This window comes from Pan troglodytes, chromosome 2 (assembly GCF_028858775.2).
Source record: "Pan troglodytes isolate AG18354 chromosome 2, NHGRI_mPanTro3-v2.0_pri, whole genome shotgun sequence".
Taxonomy (NCBI): Eukaryota; Metazoa; Chordata; class Mammalia; order Primates; family Hominidae; genus Pan; species Pan troglodytes.
In genome coordinates, this window is record NC_086015.1 from 19,196,505 (window position 1) to 19,216,353 (window position 19,849).

The 19,849-nt window shown below is 40.7% G+C and overlaps 2 protein-coding genes across 6 annotated transcripts in view; one reads left to right on the forward strand and one right to left on the reverse strand.

The window, feature by feature from the left end:
- LOC749971 (collagen alpha-4(VI) chain-like) overlaps positions 1–13,878 on the reverse strand; it is a 57,348-nt gene extending 43,470 nt beyond the window's left edge. The window contains 3 exon segments of the mRNA XM_063805292.1: positions 12,926–12,993; positions 13,333–13,679; positions 13,765–13,878. Of these exon segments, the coding sequence (XP_063661362.1) occupies positions 12,926–12,993; positions 13,333–13,679; positions 13,765–13,878 (529 nt within the window).
- The window catches only part of CAPN7 (calpain 7), a 46,553-nt gene continuing 40,213 nt past the window's right edge, over positions 13,510–19,849 (forward strand). For 2 of the 5 annotated variants that reach the window (XM_009444949.5, XM_063805471.1), the window contains exons 1-3: positions 13,540–13,978; positions 18,203–18,323; positions 19,510–19,618. In XM_009444949.5, coding sequence (XP_009443224.1) covers positions 19,540–19,618 — 79 coding nt within the window. In that variant the 5' untranslated portion in view covers positions 13,540–13,978; positions 18,203–18,323; positions 19,510–19,539. Of the gene's footprint in view, positions 13,979–18,202; positions 18,324–19,509; positions 19,619–19,849 lie in introns of all 5 variants that reach the window. The other 3 variants (XM_016940552.4, XM_009444950.5, XM_009444948.4) reach the window with 2 other exon arrangements.

The window sequence follows — 19,849 nt, forward strand, 5'->3', positions numbered from 1 at the left end:
GTTAATGGGTGCAGCACACCAGCATGGCACATGTATACATATGTAACTAACCTGCACATTGTGCACATGTACCCTAAAACTTAAAGTATAATAATAATAAAATAAAATAAAAAGTTGCTGCTATCTTAGAGAAATACACAGCTGAGATACACAATGTTCCTATTCTTACAGCAATATGAACATCAGCTAAACTGGAAAAGCTGCACTATAATAAACTGTCTTCAACACACACACACACAAAAAATAGACCATTAGCCAGACTAATAAAGAAGAAAAGAGAGAAGAATCAAATAGACACAATAAAAAATAAGGGGATATCACCACTGATCCCACAGAAATACAAACTACCATCAAGAATTCTATACACATCTCTACACAAATAAACTAGAAAATCTAGAAGAAATTGATAAATTCCTGGACACATACACCCTCCCAAGACTAAATCAGGAAGAAGTCGAATCCGTGGATAGACCAATCACAAGTTCTGAAATTGAGGCAGTAATTAATAGCCTACCAACCAAAAAAAGCCCAGGTCCAGATGGATTTACAGCTGAATTCTACCAGAGATACAAAGAGGAGCTGGTACCATTCCTTCTGAAACTATTCCAAACAGCAGAAAAAGAGGGACTCCTCCCTAACTCATTTTATGAGGCCAGCATCATCCTGCTACAAAATCTGGCAGAGACACAACAAAAAAAGAAAATTTCAGGCCAATATCCCCAATGAATGTCGATGCGAAAATCCTCAGTAAACTAGTGGCAAACAGAATCCAGCAGCACATCAAAAAGCTTCTCCACCACGATCGAGTCAGCTTCATCCCTAGGATACAAGGCTGGTTCAACATATGTAAATCAATAAACGTAATCCATCATATAAACAGAACCAATGACAAAAACCACATAATTATCTCAATAGATGCAGGAAAGGCCTTCAATAAAATTCAACACCCCTTCATGCTAAAAACACTCAAACTACATATCAGTGGAACATATCTCAAAATAATAAGAGCTATTTTTGACAAACCCACAACCAATATCATACTGAATGAGCAAAAGCTAGAAGCATTCCCTTTGAAAACCAGCACAAGACAAGGATGCCCTCTCTCACCACTCCCATTCAACATAGTATTGGAAGTTCTGGCCAGGGCAATCAGGCAAAAGAAAGAACTAAAGGGTATTCAAATAGGAAGAGAGAAAGTCAAATTGTCTCTGTTTGCAGATGACATGATTGTATATTTAGAAAACCCCATCGTCTCAGCCCAAAGACTCCTTAAGCAGATAAGCAACTTCAGCAAATTCTCAGGATACAAAATAAATGTGCAAAACTCACAAGCATTCCTATACACCAATAATAGACAAACAGAGGCAAATCATGAGTGAACTCTCACTCACAATTACTACAAAGAGAATAATATACCTAGGAATACAACTTACAGGGGATATGAAGGACCTCTTCAAGGAGAACTACAAACCACTGCTCAAGGAAATAAGAGAGGACACAAACGGAAAAACAGTCCATGCTCATGGATAGGAAGACTCAATATCGTGAAAATGGCCATACTGCCCAAAGTAATATATAGATTCAATGCTATTCCCATCAAGCTACCGTTGACTTTCTTCACAGAATTAGAAAAAACTACTTTAAATTTCATATGGAACCAAAAAAGAGCCCACATAGCCAAGACAATCCTAAGCAAAACGAAGAAAGTTGGAGGCATCATGCTACCTGACTTCAAACTATACTACAAGGCTACAGTAACCCAAACAGCATGGTACTGGTACCAAAACAGATATATAGACCAATGGAACAGAACAGAGTCCTCAGAAATAACGCCACACATCCACAACCACCTGATCTTTGACAAACCTAACAAAAACAGCCAATGGGGAAAGGATTCCCTATTTAATAAATGGTGCTGGGAAAACTGGCTAGCCATATGTAGAAAGCTGAAACTGGATCCCTTCCTTTCACCTTACACAAAAATTAACTCAAGATGGATTAAAGACTTAAACATAAGACCTAAAACCACGAAAACCCTAGAAGAAAACCTAGGCAATGCCATTAAGGACATAGGCATGGGCAAAGACTTCATAATTAAAACACCAAAAGCAAGGGCAACAAAACCCAAAATTGACAAGTAGGACCTAATTAAACTAAAGAGCTCCTGCACAGCAAAAGAAACTATCATCAAAATGAATAGGCAACCTACAGAATGGAAGAAAATTTTTGCAATCTATCCATCTGACAAAGAGCTACTATCCAGAATCTACAAGGAACTTAAACACATTTACATGAAAAAAAAACCCATTAAAAAGTAGGCAAAGGATATGAAAAGATACTTCTCAAAAGAAGACATTTATGTGGCCAAGAAACATATGAAAAAAAGCTTATCATCACTGGTCATTAGAGAATGCAAATCAAAACCACAATGAGATACCACCTCATGCCAGTTAGAATGGCGATCCTTAAAAAGTCAGGAAACAACAGATGCTGGAGAGGATATGGAAAAATAAGGATGCTTTTACACTGTTGGTGGGAGTGTAAATTACTTCAACCACTGTGGAAGACTGTGTGGCAATTCCTCAAGTATCTAGAACCAGAAATACCATTTGACCCAGCAATCCCATTACTGGGTATATACCCAAAGGATTATAAATCATTCTACTATGAAGACACATGCACATGTATGTTTATTGCAGCACAATTCATAATAGCAAAGACTTGGAACCAACCGAAATGACCATCAATGATAGATTGGATGAAGAAACTGTGGCACATATACCCTATGGAATATTATGCAGCCATAAAAAGAATGAGTTCATGTCCTTTGCAAGGACATGGATGAAGCTGGAAACCATCATTCTCAGCAAACTAACACAGGAACAGAAAACCAAACACTGCATGTTCTCATTCATAAGGTGGAGTTGAAAAATGTGAATACATGGACACAGGGTGGGGAACATCATACACCAGGGCCTGTTGCGGGGTGGGGGGCTAGGGGAGGGAGAGCATTAGGAGAAATACCTAATGTAGACAACGGGTTGATGGGTGCACCCAACCACCATGGCACATGTATACCTAGGTAGCAAACCTGCACATTCTGCACATGTATGTCCCAGAACTTAAAGTATAATAAAATAAATAAATAAATAATAAAAACACAAAAAATCATAATGGATGGTTACTCTGCTCACTACCTAGGTCCAATATACCCATGTAACAATCCTATACATGCATCCCTTGTATCTGAAATAAAAGCTGAAAACTTTTTTAAAAGTACACATACAAAAATTTTAAAAAGCTTAAGAACAACAACAATGAAAAAAAAACCATAACGTGGAAATTCTGGATTGCATTCAGAGACTGTGTAGATGGAATGGAAGTCTGAGCTGGTGGAACTGCTCTCAAGACAGGCGTAGTTTTATTTTGAGCTGAAAAGGTTCCTGCTTGAGTAGTAGCCATCCTGTTGATGTTTTAAATTCTACTCATACTAATATGGTTCCCTGTGCCTGGGAAAAATTGTGTATAAACCAACACAATTTCCACTTGTTGTGTAATAGGAATATCTGCTACAGCAAAATTTCTTTTGAAAAGGGAGAAAACAATCTTATTTTCTATTTCTACTGAATAAACCAGCTTGCAATCATCTGAAAAGAATAAACTTCCTTAATTTGATGCCATTATACATTTAACCTTTGGGAATTTGTGAAGTGGAAGCACTTTCAAGTTCCTGCTCTGGAAGAGGACTGTGAATACTATTTTAGCCATCAGCCACGTAGAAGCTGTAACTACTAAAACAATGCAAATTATGTCATCCAGTCCAAGGTGTCTAGATGATAAGAGCAAGGTACAAGTGAATGGCATTTTATGATTTAGCCTCATAAGTTAGATGGTAGCACTTCCACTATACACTATTAGTCAAGGCAGTCACAAAGTTATGTCCAGGATGCATGGTAGGGGACAAAGATCCTACCGCTTAAAAGAAGGGACATGAAGATATCCTCGTAAGGAGATCACGTGGGATGTAAGATAAAGCTTTTGGCCTATTTGTAAAATACAGTCTGCCACAGTTTGCTTTCTGGCCATATTTCTCATGCCTCCCACATGCAAAATACATTCAAATCACACCCCTAGAATTCTCAAGTCTCAAACTATTAAAACATCAGCTTGAAGTCCAGGAGCTTGTCATCTAAATCAGGTTCAGGTGACGATGAGATGCCTTGGTGTGGTTCATTTGGGTGCAGCTCCTTAAATATCACTCCTTTTGATTAGAGCTCTGTTAAAGAGACAATCTGCACCCCCCCCCACACACACACACACCCAACGCACAGTGATAAGAGGCATAAGATGATCCCTATAGGAAAATCCTACTCGAAAGGGAGGAAGAGGCAAGCACACTGCAATAATCTAGAAAAATTCTGAAATGCAGTTTGGTATATGCTTCCAGTTCCTTATCAAGATTCAGTCCTACTGTCTGGGAGTTGTTCTCTGTGAATTTCAAATTCCAAAACACATCTGGCTTAAGGGCGCAGTAAAGGATTGTGAAGCTGCACTCAGAGACTATAAGAAAAAGATGTGATAAACACTCCCATTGCCTATCAATGACTGAGCTCTTCAGAGGATGCTGTTGTTGCTTCTGTTTCCCAAGATGATCAGAGTTCAGGAAGTGGAATTCCAAGCAGCTCAGAGGTAAATGAGATAAGGGTTAAATGGTTCTGTAACCATTTTTTCTGCCCCTGCACTGACAGATTATCCCAAAAGAACACAGTCATGAAGAGTAAAGTGCACAGTCAAGTGTTGCAGGACATAACTTTGTCAAATACTTCATATGTGCCAGGTGTTGTGCTAAAGGCTTTACTGGTATTATTATCTCATTCAATCCTTCTAAAACTTTATGAGGTAGTTACTAATCTACCTATTTTACAGATGAGAAAAATTCAGGCTTAGAGATATTAATCAGTGTGCTGAAGGTTTGCAAAGTTAGAAAATGGTAACAAAATTGTGAAATGACTTTCTCCATCAATTTGCTTGTTTTCGTCATTAGAGTGGACATGAAAAAAATTTAATCTCTACATCAGCAGTCCCCAACCTTTTTGGTATCAGGGACCAGTTCCATGAAAGACCATTTTTCCACAGACTGCGGGGATGGGGAGGGGATGATTCGAGCACACTACATTTATTGTGCACTTTGTTACTACTATTATTACATTGTAATATATGATGAAATAATTACACAATTCACATAATGCAGAATATGTGGGAGCCCTGAGTTTGTTTTCCTGCAACTAGATGGTCCCATCTGGGGGTGATGGAAGACAGTGACACCTGAAATGTGTTGCTTATGTCCAGTCTACTCCATAATCTCATTATGGTTTCTGTCACTACAAAAAACCCTGCTTCATAAAGATAGGACGTTAGAAATGGAAGCAGGCTTTTCAGTGCTTTTGTGGCAATCTCAGGCTACCACTTTGACTTTAATCCAGAACATACGAAGATTTGAAGTTGTCTCAAACATACTTTTAAGGCCACCATCACTTGCAATCTCAAGCAGTTGATCCTCTTCTAGCACAAAGTTGATTTACCTGGTTTATTCACAAATGGGTTGCAGATCCATTCCTTCCTAGTTTGGGGGTCTTTTGTGGTTGGGAAGTAATGCTCAAGCTCTTTTGAAAACTGAGATGGGTGATCATGCACCGGCTGGGAGAAAGAAGGCCCTGGCTCAGTCTCTTTCAAAATCTCTGCCAATGTTTGAAACATGTCAAAAATCCCAGTGTTCCCTTGTCACCCCCATAACTCCAGCTTGGCTTTGAATGCAGCCACTTTATCTGCTGACTTGAACACAGTTGTTGTTCTCCTCTGAAGTGACAGATTGAGTTCGTTGAGCAGGTTGAATATGTCACACAAGGAAGCAAGTTTTGAGACCCATTCTGTGTCACTGAAATGTGCTGCCAATGGTGACTGTTTTTCTAAAAGAAATCTCTGGAGGCTCATAACTCAGAAACTCTGGCCAGTGATCTACCTTTAGAAAGCCACCTCACTTCTGTGTATAAGAGAAGACACGTGTGCTCTGCGTCCATCTTCTCACAGAGCTGCGTGAACAGATGTTAGTTAAAGGTATGTACTTTAATGTGGTTGGTAATTTTAATCACATCCTGCAAAACGTTAAGTTCAGGTGACATTTTTCAGCTAACCAGCATTTTTCTATGGATGACACACTGCATAGACTCACATTCACAAGCGACCTCTTTGACCCAAGCAGTGAAACCAGAAAGCCATCTAGTCATGGCAGCCACTATGTCCTTGCATAAACTGACACAAAATGATCAATTCAGTTTCCAGACATGTAATCACTCAAAGACTTAAATAGTTCTGCAGCTGTGGTATTGGTTGGCAACAAAAGTACCCAAAACATACCCTTATGCACATCCTCTTGAAAAATATGTCACACAAAAACAAACATTGTTGCCTTGTCAGCATCAGTAGACTTGTCAACCTGGATTTTGTACTCCAGTGACTCATTAATCCTCTCTAACAATTGTGCCTCAGTATCCTCTGCTATTTCATCGATGCCTCTAGTTACGGTACCAACCAAGAGAGGAACACGTGCCAGCTTTTGAACTGCAGCCCCTCCTAAAAGTTCATGACAAATGTCCTTAGCAGCAGGCAGGATCAGCTCTTTTTCAACAGTAAAGGGCTTCTTAGCTTTAGCAATGTGGTTAGCCACTAAGAATGATGCTCTCAGTGCAGACACATTTGATGAAGTGGTGGCCTTCAGTAATTGCTTCTGTTCTTCATGTTCACTTTTTTTCTTTGGGAAAACTCCAAAGACTTGTGTTTTAATGCAGGGTGCTTGGTCTCCACATGGCAAAGCAGTTTTGAAGGTTTTATGTCTTCACTGGATAGCCGGTTGCCACACATTATACAACGTGGGCTTGGAGAACGTGAATCACCTGTTGCAATGAACCCATAATTTAAGTAGGACTCTTGGTGTTTTTTTAATGCAGCTTTCTTTCTGTTGGCAGTCGTAGAGTCTTCTGCTGTGTCATCATTGGGTCTTTCCCCTTTTCAAATAAGTTTTCCAGTGACAACTGATTTTTACTCATTTGGGTTTGGGTTAGCTTGTGGGCTTACCAAAACTGTGACTGAGACAAGTGTGTAGCGTGGGAAAGAGGACTGCAGGCCACGCACTCCACGTGAGGACTAAAATAAGTGTTGGATTCTAACTTCAAGCCTGCCACCAGATGCAGCTGTACAATTGAAGTACATCAACTCAGTTACCACTATAAAGCCTACCACCAGATGCAGCTTCATTGTCACTTGCCGCTCACTGATAGGGTTTTGATATGAGACCACAAGCAATTTATTAAGGTCTCTGTGCAGTCAAACCTCTGCTAGTGTTAATCTGTATTTGCAGCCACTCCCCAGCGTTAGCATCACTGCCTCAGCTCCACCTCAGATCATCAGGCATTAGATTCTCATAAGGAGCATGCAACCTAGATCCTTTGCCTGCAGAGTTCACAGCAGGTTTTGAACTACTATGAGAATCTAATGCTGTGGCTGATCTGACCGGAGGCAGTAATATGAATGATGGGGAGCAGCTGTAAATAGAAATGAAGCTTCGCTCACTTGCCCACCACTCACCTCCTGCTGTGCAACATTGTTCCTAACAGGACAGAGATGATATCAGTCTACAGCTCAGGGGTTGGTGACCCCTGATCTACTTTGTCCAATGAAAACTGAAAGTGCAAAATTGGTGAACTGTATCAATGTCAATTTCCTGGTCATTATGTTGTACTAGAGTTATGCAAGCTATTACTACTGAGATAAACTAGATAAAGTGTATATGAGATTTCTGTGTTATTTCTTACAATAGCATGTTAAGTTACAATTATCTCAAAATAGAAAGCTTAATTAGAAAGAAAACTAAAACTGTGCTCCAAAGATAGTATCTCCAGACTTCTTTTATACCTTTTTGAGGGACAATGCAATACTTTGGACAATGCAACAAGAAAACTGAAGGCTAATTTAATAATTATTATTTCACAATTACTTTATCCATTTAGGCATTTCATCTTTCTTCTGTTGTCCTATTATTTTAGCATTTTTAAATGATAGCTTGTAATTATTGAGTAATGATGAAATAATTCACAGAATGATAAAATATCAAAATATTTTAACATGTACAGAAGGATCCCAAAAGGTAGCTTAGATTCCAAAAGGTAGCTTAGATTATAAAGGGATCCAATGGGCTCATATGGTAATCGTAAGATAGAATGAGCTTTATTATATACATAGGAAAATTTATAAATATATAATATATATTTATAAATGTATATTTATAAATTTATTTATACATTTAATACATAAATACATTTATAAATATATATAATTTATAAATTAAAATTTTATCTTGGTTCTTTGGAAGATCTCTAATAAAGAACAAAAGTCATTGAAATATCAATCCTTACAAATATTTAGAACCCCTCTATAAAGAAACTCAAATTAAAATTGAGTGTAGCGGTCCACAATGGTGTACTGAGAATTAAGATAGAAACCCAAACTCTTAACAGGGCCTACAAGGCCCTACATGGTCTCATGCCTGACACCCCCACCTTCTGAGCCTCTGCCTGCATTTCACTGTGTCTGCTCCAGCTACACTGGCCTCTGTTCCATGTTCAGTTTTGCCACTGGCCACTGCACAAGCAGTTCCTTCTATCTCAGGGGAAGTCTTTGCTGACCCCCTAGTTCAGGTCAGTTTCCTTTTCATAAGCTCTTACAAAACTGTTGATTACCTTTGGAGTACTCGTCTACATTTGTAATGATTCATTCACTAATGTCCTTTATTGATTGATTAATGCCTGTGTCCTCCCAGTAGGCCAAAAGCCCCATGAGAGGGCGGCCTGTTTTCACACCACTGTATCCACAAATGTCAGCATTTACTTTCTCTCCTTCTTGAGACTGCTCTAAAATTATGTAAAGGAATTAAAGTACCAAGAAAGGATCAAAATAACAGGATATGAGCCCAGTGTAGCCTGTAGATGTGCAATGTTGTCTGTTAGTACTTAGAAAAACATTTCACTGGCCAGGAGTGGTGGCTCACAATTGTAATCCCAGCACTTTGGGAGGCCGAGGCGGGTGGATCACCTGAGGTCAGCAGTTTGAGATGAGCCTGAGCAACATGGTGAAACCCCATCTCTACTAAATACAAAAAATTAGCCGGGCGTGGTGCCACATGCCTGTAATTCAAGCTACTTGGGAGGCTGAGGCAGGAGAATTGCTTGAACCCAGGAGGCGGAGGTTTCAGTGAGCTGAGATTGTGCCATTGCACTCCAGCCTGGGCAACAAGAGTGAAAACTCTGTCAAAAAAAAAAAGGGGGGGGGGAACATTTCACTTTATTTTTACTTAAAAGTCAGTAATTTTTACACCAAGATTTAAATTTCTGGCTTCTCTTGATTTAAAAAAATATACTGGACCTACGTTCCCTTGAACTGTCTAGAGCTAGCAGTAACTGCCCCAACTCACTTCTTCCTAAAATTTGCTTCTCAAATTTGCTCCATACCTTGCCTCAGGGATGGTGCTGTTATCTCTAAAGAGCCCCAGAGAGCCCTGGACCTGAAAATTATTGTGCTCTTCAGGGATTATGGTAGATATTTATTTATTTATTTTAGATGGAGTTTCGCTCTTGTTGCCCAGGCTGGAGTGCAATGGCATGATCTCGGCTCACTGCAACCTCCGCCTCCTGGGTTCAAGCGATTCTCCTGTGTCAGACTCCTGAGTAGCTGGGATTACAGGCGCCCACCAAAATGCTTGGCTAATTTTTTGTGTTTTTAGTAGAGACAAGGTTTCACTATGTTGGCCAGGCTGGTCTCGAACTCCTGACTTCAGGATCCACCTGCCTCAGCCTCCCAAAGTGCTGGGATTATAACCTATGCCTCCCTGGTTCAAGCAATTCTCCTGCCACAGCCTCCCAAGTAGCTGGGATTACAGGCACCTGCCACCATACCTGGCTAATTTTTTGTATTTTTAGTAGAGATGAAGTTTTGCCATGTTGGCCAGGCTGGTCTCGAACTCCTGACCTCGGGTGATCCACCCACCTTGGCCTCCCAAAGTGCTGAGATTACAGGTGTGAGCCACTACACCCGGCCATGGTAGATATTTTAATGAAATGTTTGTTGAAAGGATAAAGTTGTCACCACAAGCCCCTATGAGGTAACACCTAGCTGCAGTGCCACACATGAACACAAGGTGACAGTGTGCTCTCAGGAATCTGCATAAACCCAGAACAGTTGGTGAGGATCTATAGTAAATAGGATGACTTGTCCCACCCAACTGTCAGAGAGGGCAACTACCAAAGACCAACAGCAACATAGCATGTGTCCTAGAGGGTCACAGGGGAAAAAACTAAGAAGGAAGGAAGCTTCAAGGCCAGGGATCCAGCACAGCAGAGATGGGACTGCAGGGAGGGAATTTAACTCACCCCTGTCTTTGCTGTCCTTAGCATGATCCACTTTTCCCCTGAGTGCTGAATTTCAAGGCCATGAAGCCATGGTCAAGAGACTTGACTGGGAACGGGCCTTAAGCTTTCAGTGACTCCCTTCTAAATCTAGAGCAGTGGTTCTCAAAGTGTGGTCTCTGCACCAGCAGCATCAGCATCACTTGTCAGAATCTGCAGAAATGCAGATTCCCAGGCCCTGCCCAACCCTACTGACCCAAGCATTCTAGGATGGAGCCCAGAAACCTATATATAATCAGATCCCTGGGTGGTTCCAAAGCAGCTAAATGTGAGAAGCACAGCTCTAAAGTCTCATTTTCCATCTCTTCCCACAGCCACACCCAGTGAATCCCAATCCTCAAAATACACGGACCTCAACACTCCTGCCTCTAGTTGAGACTGAAACATCCATCTCTTCCTCTCCTGCTTTGCTCTTATTCTGCCTTTGGGACTCAACTCAAGCCACCTTTCTTCTGGAACACTGTGTTAGACTCCCCAAGCTGATTTAGGTAGTGCTCCTCCCAGCCTCTGCCTTCTCTCTTTTAGCAATTATTAAATGATGCTTTTAACTGTTGGCTACTGAATGTCTTGCTCACCACAGTGTGAGCTGTCTTTACCTCCAGTGCCTGGCCAACAGAATTTTGCATATGTATTTAATGAAATAATAAACTACCATCATTTGGTTGGCAGCTTTAAAAAGGGTAATAACATCTTTTTCACCTACAGTAGAATTTTATATACACACATATCCTAACTTAATTTTATATACATATTTAAAATATATATAATTAAATATAATATTAATAGATTCCATATGTAATTATATGCAGATTATAAGCTCCCTGCAAGTCTAAATTTCAAAACTATGCTCTGCTGTTTCTGACATTTGTAGGACAGGCCAAGGAATTCAACAATCAATAGCAACGGCCATTTAACCAAAGGGGAAAAAAAAACCAACAAGGAGCTTCCTGAGCAGGGGTGCGTGCAGACCAGTGCCCTCTCAATGTCTGTCTCCAGGTCTCATCCCTCTCTATGTCTGTCTCAGCTCTCGGTGGGGGAGGGCTCCCAAGCTGCAGGATGACGACATGTTGACTATGCAGCTCTGAGTGCTTAACATTGGACAAATTCCACTGTCACAGAGCTGGCCTAAGGTGGAGGTGGTACTGGACATTCTGGCAGGCATTCCACAAAGGCACATGTCGTGAGTCTCCACCACCAAGTTCTCAGAGTTTTTTGGATAATTGATAATCACAGAATACAAGGTCAATATATAAATGTTAATGCTATTTGCATATACTAGCAACAGTTGGAAATTAAAGTTAAATAAGCAATACCATTTACAATAGCATCAAAAATATCAACTGCTTAGAAATAAATCTGTCAAAAGATATGCAAGGCCCATGCATGTGAAAACTACAAAACTGCTGAGAGAAATTGAAGAAGTCCTGAAGAAATGGAGAAATTGACGATGCTCATGGATTGGAAGACTCAATTTTGTTGAGACTGCAAATATTAATACTTTGAAGCTTCAATTTGCTTTACCCCTGCCTTGTCTCACTGTCTCCTATTTGGCTTTGTATCGTCAATGTCTGGCTCTGTTCCAGGCACAAAATAGTTTGGTGTTCGCTGAATACATGAACAAGGAATAAGGATTCAATTCCTTACACAGAATATATGAATAAATATAGGAAGAGATCTCAACTACCTGGGAGTGCAATAAAAGGCTTCCTTCAAGATGCACTAGGAATTCTATAAGCTGTGATGGGAGCAGGAACCGAAGTCCTGTGAGGAGTAAAATTATATTTATCTGCTGTAGCTTGGGGGTCAGTTTGTGCAAAACAGTGACTGAAACACATGTGGCCTGAACTCATGTACTGAAGGACTTTCTCACATTAGATATATTTAAGTAGTGGAGTTGACTCATTCAACATTTAAAAATATTTGTTGAACACCTGCTCTGGAACAAGGCTTGTGCTCAACGCTGGGATCAAAGTGGTAAAGACAGGAACCATCCCTGCTTCAGCTATAAAACTGTAGTTGCTACCTTTGAGAGCCATCTTTGGGCCAGGCACAAAATCAAATTCTGTGTGTCTTTATAACAGCCTGATGAGACCGTTGTTATTAAGAACTTCACTAAATGTGAAGAAACAGACTTAAACTAAGAAATCAGAGTCCCATTTTAAATGCAGGCCAAATGACTGAAAAAAAATTTAGAGTATAATTAAAAAATTAAAAGGACACACTTAAAATGTAGTTTGATGAGTTTTGACAAACGTATATATTTTTACACCACCATTGAGATATAAAACATTCTCATCATCCGAAAAGATTCCTTTGTATCCCCTTCCCAACCACTGATCTGCTTTCTAACATCGTAGTGTTTTCTAGTGTTTCTTATAGATGGAATTATACATTATGTACTCAATTCTTACTTCTTTGACTCAGCATGAATTTGGTGGCGCCCATCACTAATTCATTTTTATTACTGCTGACTTCAGACCTTTAGGGGAGAGAAGACATAAATCAAATAATCACCTAATTAAGTATTTAATTACAACAGCATCAAGTTAACCTAAGGGTAAGTACAAGTGGAAATACATTACCTTGTTTGTTAACAATTCAATCAATACGACCTTGGTGTACAGTGGGGGGCTATAGGGTCATGATTCAGCTTGTGGAAAACAAATGAAAATAAATGTTAGCGAAGAGTGACTCTAAAGAACCTCTGTCCTCACGGTAATTTTTTTAATGTGTCAGATGCTGGTGGGAGGCATTCTTCCTTAGCTCTTTACTCCCATCCCTTACACTTAACAGACGAAAGGATCTGTAAGGCGCGTACCCCTCTACTGCCCACTGTCGACGAAAACAGCCTCGCCCTGCACCGCCACCGCCACGCATAAGGCGGTGTGTGGGCAGCTCGGACGTGGCACCTGCCCTCAGCTGCCCAATCCCGGGCGCCGCGACGGTCAAGTGCACAGCGCCAGGCCTTTTTGCCCCGCCCCCGCGGCCCGGCTCCTGCGTGGGCCCGGCCCCGCCCACAGCCCGCGCAGTCCCGCGAGCCTGGCCTCGGCCGCCCCAGCTTCTAAGGAGCTCGTGAGGGCCAGGCTGCGCCTGCGTGGGGCGGCTGGTGGGCGGGGCGAGGGCCGCGAAGTGGGGCGGCCGGGTGGGCTGCGAGCCGGGTCTGGGCTGAGGGGCGCGGCTTCGCGGTGGGCCCCAGCCCGGCAACGGGAAGGCGAGCTCTCCTCCCTCCACCGTCCAAAGTAAACTTTGCCGCTCCTTCCGCGGCGCTCCCGAGTCCTCGCCGCCGCCGGGCCGCCGCAGTCCGCGAAGAACCGTCCTGCGTCAGGGCCTCCTTCCCTGCCCCGGCGCGGGGCCACTGCGCCATGGACGCCACAGCACTGGAGCGGGACGCTGTGCAGTTCGCCCGTCTGGCGGTTCAGCGCGACCACGAAGGCCGCTACTCCGAGGCGGTGTTTTACTACAAGGTAGGGCCGGGCCCGGCGCTTCGGTCGGAGTTGCTCAGTCGGAATGCGGCCCGGGCCTGCGGCCGAGGGGCGGGATCCGGGTGCGGAGGCTAGCGGCCCCGGCTTTGCTTTTCCCTCGTCCGCCTCCCGGCCCTCCTCTTGTTGGGAGCGGCAAGCCCGAGTGCAGAGGCCGACGCTGAGGCTGCGGGGAGGCTGGGTCGCGGCTTGCAGCCGCCGCACCTCCACCTGTAGTCCTGACTGGCAAATGCCCACCGTTGAGCCGCTTTGGGGGGCAGGTGTTAGATATGGGTAGTTAGTAGCCAATTCTTGCTGTCACTTGACTCTGATTTACAGCTAGCGGGAAATGGCCTGTGATATATATCAAAATAATGCATGCTCGTTAAATAAACTTAAAAAGAATAAAAACCATCTCCTGTCATAGCATTTGACATACAGTCATGCGTCCTTAGCGATGTGATATTTTCTGAGAAATGTGTTCTTAGGCCATTTTGTTGTTGTGCGAACACCGTAGAAAGCGCTTACACAAGCCTGAATGGTACAGCCTGTTCCACACCTAAGCTGTATGGCGTGGCCTGTTGCTCCTAGGTTACAGGCCTGCGCAGCGTGTTGCTGTACTCAGTGGTGTGTGCAGTTACATGCAATGGGAAGTATTTGTGCATCTAAACATAGAAAAGGTACAGTAAACATGCAGCATAAAAGATAAAAAAAAAATACTACACCGGTGTGGGGCACTTACCCACGAAAGGAGCTTGCAGGACTGGAAGTTGCTCTGAGTTGGTGAGTAGTGGTGAGTGAATGTGAAGGCCTGGGACATTCACTGCTCTACTCTTGTAGACTTTATAAGCAGTGTACCCTTAGGCTACGCTAAATGTTTTAAATCTTCTTTCTTCAGTAATAAATTAACCTTAGCTTACCGTAACCCTTTTACTTTATAAACTTCTAAATTTTCTTAACTTTTTAACTCTTTTGTAATAGCTTAAAACGAACTTATTGTGCAGTTACACAAACATTTTCTTTATATCTTTATTTGGTAAGTTTTTTGTTTCATTTTTTTTTTAATTCTTTAGTTAAAAACTAAGGCACACGTTAGCCTAGGCCTGCACCTCGTCAGGATCATCAATATTACTGTCTTCCACCTCCAATCTTGTCCCACTGGGAGGTCTTCAGGGGCAATAACAGGAATGAAACTGTCGTCTCCTATGATAACAATGTCTCTTGAAATATCTCCTGAAGGACATGTCAGAGACTGTTTTATAGTTAACTTTTTTTATAAAAGGAGTATACTAACAGTACGTAGTATAGCATAGTAAATACATAAACCAGTAACATAGTTGTTGATTATCAAGTATTATGTACTCTACATTATTGTGTGTGGTAGACTTTTACACCACTGGCACCCCAGTAGGTTTGTTTACATCAGCATCACCACAGACATGCGAGTAAAGTGTTGTGCTATGACATTATGATGGCTATGACATGACCTGGCAATAGGAATTTTTCAACTCCATTATAATCTTAGGGGACCACTATCATATATTCAGTCTGTTGTTGACTGAAATGTTATGTGGTGTGTGACTATATTTTTGTGTTTTTTTATGCGTATGTGTATATGCTTTTTTTTTTTTTTAACAAACTGGTTTATACTGTTTTTAGTAATAGCTGCACAGTAGTTCATTATGTGGGTGTACCATATTTTTTTTTTTTTAAGAGACAGCGTCTTGCCCTGTCACCCAGCCTGGAGTGCCGTGACCCACTAATAATAGCTCATTGCAGCCTCAAACTGCAAAGCTCAAGTAATCCTCCTGCCTCAGTCTCCCAGTTGGTGGGACTACAGGTAGACACAACCACACTTGGCTAATTTTTCTTTTTTTTTTTTTTTTTTGTAGAAATGGAGTCTTGCTGTGTTTCCCAGGCTGGTTTTGAACTCCTGGGTCAAGCGATCTTCCTGCCTCAGTCTCCCAAAATGCTGGAATTACAGGCGTGAGCCTCTGTGCCTGTCCAGTGTACTATAATTAATTTACAGACTCTTGGGCATTCAGTTGATTTTCTTTTTTCAACATCATAAGTAACGATGTAGTTCATATCTTTATAACTAATTCTTATGACTAGTGCAAATTTTTGCCTGAATTTTCTTTGGGATAAATTACCGGGGACAGAATTGCTAAATCAAAGGGTATGAGCTTCCATGGTCCACTCTCTTCTCTCCAATTCTGAGGATTTGCAAATATACCCCTCTAGCTCTAGCTAGATTTGGAGGGAGCCGTGTCCTCATGATAGTGTCACCTTTTCTTTTAGAAAGATTATCAGACTTTGATAATACTGTACAATAGTAGTACTTTTTTTCACAAATGTATGTACTATCAATAAAGGTGGTTTGTTTCAGATTAATATTTTGTTGCTTTCATTTTATAATCTTTTTTCCTTTTTTTTTGAGACGGAGTTTTGTTCTTGTTGCTCAGGCTGGAGTGCAATAGCACAATCTCGACTCGCTGCAACCTCCACCTCCTGGGTTCAAGTGATTCTCCTGCCTCAGCCTCCTGAGTAGCTGGGATTACAGGCATGCACCACCACCCCCAGCTAATTTTGTATTTTTAGTAGAGATCGGGTTTCTCCATGTTGGTCAGGCTGGTCTCAAACTCCCGACCTCAGGTGATCCACCTGCCTCGGCTTCCCAAAGTGCTGGGATTATAGGCGTGAGCCACCGCCCCCGGCCTATTTTTTTCTTTTTTTATTGATAGGTAATGTACATAGTTTCAGGGTACATGTGATAATTTAATACATTAATATAATTTGTAAAGATAAATCAGCATACTTGGGATAGCCATCACCTTAACTACTTCACAGCTGAACTGTGCAGCTATTATTACTGAATATTATTCCCTTAATATTTATGCTAGGAACATTTGAATTAATCTAGCTGTTTTGAAATGTACAATGAAATATTATAAACTCTGGTCATCCTCTGATCTATCTAACAGTAGGTCTCGTTCTATTATAATCTGCTTTATATTTAGAGAGTTTTGGTGCATTTCAGAATCCTTTTAGACTTTTTTGACAATTTCACAAGGCATTGTTTAAGAGAAAAATTGTGTGTGTTTTGTGAAATAGCTTTGACAAATAACAGGTTAAAATAGTGCTATATAAAAATAGATTTTATTAAAGCAAAAGAAACTGCTATGCACTGCCCCTTGTTTTCCTATAGACTTACATACATGTCAGGAAGAATTTTTCATCTTTGAGAAAGCCAAAAAAAGTGGTTGTACGTCTAGAAATTATTTATATAAGCTTCATCAGTTTAGTATTTAGTGTTTTCTGCCCAGTCCTTTCTATAAGCTATTTCTTTCTTGTCAGTTTTGAATATAAATGAAATGAGTAAAATAAAATTGATACCAGCAATTTTTTAAATTGGCTTTATTTTATTTTTTAGAGACAGGGTCTCATTCTGTCACCCAGGCTGGCGGGCAGTGGTGAGATCATAACTCACTGCAGCCTCAAACTCCTGGGCTAAAGCAATCTTCCAGCCTCAGCCTCCTGAGTAGCTGGGACTACAGGTGTGCACCACAATACCTGGCTAATTTTTTTTTTCTGGAGATGGGGATTTCACTATGTTGCCCAGTTAGTCTTGAACTCCTGGCCTTAAGCAGTCCTCCTGCCTCAGACTCCTAAGTAAAAAAAATAGCTTTTTTAAAAAAGTACAATAATTATTTGGAAATTAATAATCACATACAAGATAACTGAAGGGGCAATATATTTGTATTATATACTTATATAATTTACATGTATCAAAAACATTCCGTTTATTGGATTTAAGTGTAGTTATAATGTATTTATTTAGATAATGATGGTATGTAAGATATATTTAATGTTTACATGTAAAGTTATACTTTCCTCCTCTGAAATATCTGAGTTATAGAATCTAAGGAAGTCATATCTTTTCTATCCCACTGCCTTTAGGCTGAATTTTCATTGTAGTCAAAACTGTACTTTTTCCTTCCTTCCTTGCTTCCTTCCTTTTTTTTTTTTTTTTTTCTTTTTTGGACAGTATCTTACTCTGTCACCCAGGCTGGAGTGCAGTGGCCCGATCACAGCTCACTGCAGCCTCCACCTCCCAGGGCTCAGGTGATCCTCCTGCCTCAGCCTCCTGAGTAGCTGGGACTACTTTGTAGAGACAGGGTTTCACCATGTTGCCCAGGCTGAAAACTGCACTTTTCTTAATTTTGTTAGGTTCAGTGAAACAACTCCTGCTCAAACAACTGGATTCAAAAAGTGATGTTCAGTAGATGGCATCTTTGGAAACAGGCATGATGACCCATGAAGTGTACACGCTTGGGTTACTGCAGAGAAGGTGCTGTTACTTGTAGAAATTTGTCTTTGCTTTTCTAGGTTGTAACATTGGTAACCTTCCTGGAATGGTGATGAGGAGAATGGAAACACCACCTTCTAGCCATAGCATAACTGGTCGTGGAAGTTATGGAATAACTGGAAGAAGAATCCAGATTTTCTTAAAATTAAAATAAGTGTAATTTATACAACTAAAATCTGCTTTAAAATGTGTCATCCTTTGTCAGTATTTTCTGTGGAGAAAACTGTTTTCCTTTTACTGTGAGATATTTAACCTGTGTAATCTCCTGTAATCTTTTCTTGGTAATTTTATTTTAGCAGTTATTACTCGTTTTAGTGCTTTGAAGGCTCAATTCATTTATTTTTGAGTGTGAATTACTTGCAATCAGTTCACATTTTCAAGGTATATAATTTTAAATCTGATCTATTGCATAAGGAAAAAGGAAAACAAAACATGTAAACTGCAGCTATTCTAAAGAAGTGTTTATAATCAGTTCCTCATGCGTGAATTCATAAATTTTCAATGATATGTTAAAATTGAGAGAGAGCCTGGATAGCTCCTTCGGTAGAGCATCATCAGACTTTTAATGTGAGGGTCCAGGGTTCAAGTTCCTGTTTGGGTGTGTCCTGTGGCTTTTAGCACCTAATTCTGACTCTATCTTTGAAAAAGCAAAAAAAAAAAAAAAAAAGTATCATTTGGGCCAGGTGTGGTGGCTCATGCCTGTAATCCCAGCACTTTGGGAGGCCGAGGTGGGCAGATCACTTGAGGCCAGGAGTTCAAGACCAGCCTGGCCAACATGGCAGAACCCAATCTCTACTAAAAATGCAAAAATTAACCAGGTATGGTGTTGTACACCTATAGTCCCAGCTACTCGGGAGGCTGAGGCACAAGAATCACTTGAACCTGGGGAGGTTGAGCTGAGCTGAGATCGCACCACTGCACTCCAGCCTGGGTGACAGAGCAAAACTCTGTCTCAAAAAAGAAAAGTAAAAGAAAATTGAGAACATTGAATACTGAAGAAAACATTGGAAGATTGTATAACTACTTTATGAAAAAAATTACTATTAATAATAATTTAAAGACATTCTTGTTTTGTCATTCATGGAAACCAATATTGAATGAGAATGCGATAAAGAAAATTCAAGTTGTAATACATCTATTGGATTCCTTTGAATTCTTTCATTTTTAGGAAGCTGCACAAGCCTTAATTTATGCTGAGATGGCAGGATCAAGCCTAGAAAATATTCAAGAAAAAATAACTGAGTATCTGGAAAGAGTTCAAGCTCTACATTCAGCAGGTTAGTAAAGGACTACTAAACTTGTCACTCTATTTTTTCTTTTCTCCCATCACGTCTTTCCCCCTATGTTTGTTTCTCTTCTTCATTTTTATCTTTGAATCTTGATGCTCACTCTGTTGCTGCTCATTCCACTTTTGGTAATCACCTCTTTAAACGTCATTTAGAAATAAGTCATAGATCTTTGAAGAGGAACCTTATAGATAATATAGTCCAGTTTCCTAATTTCTCAGA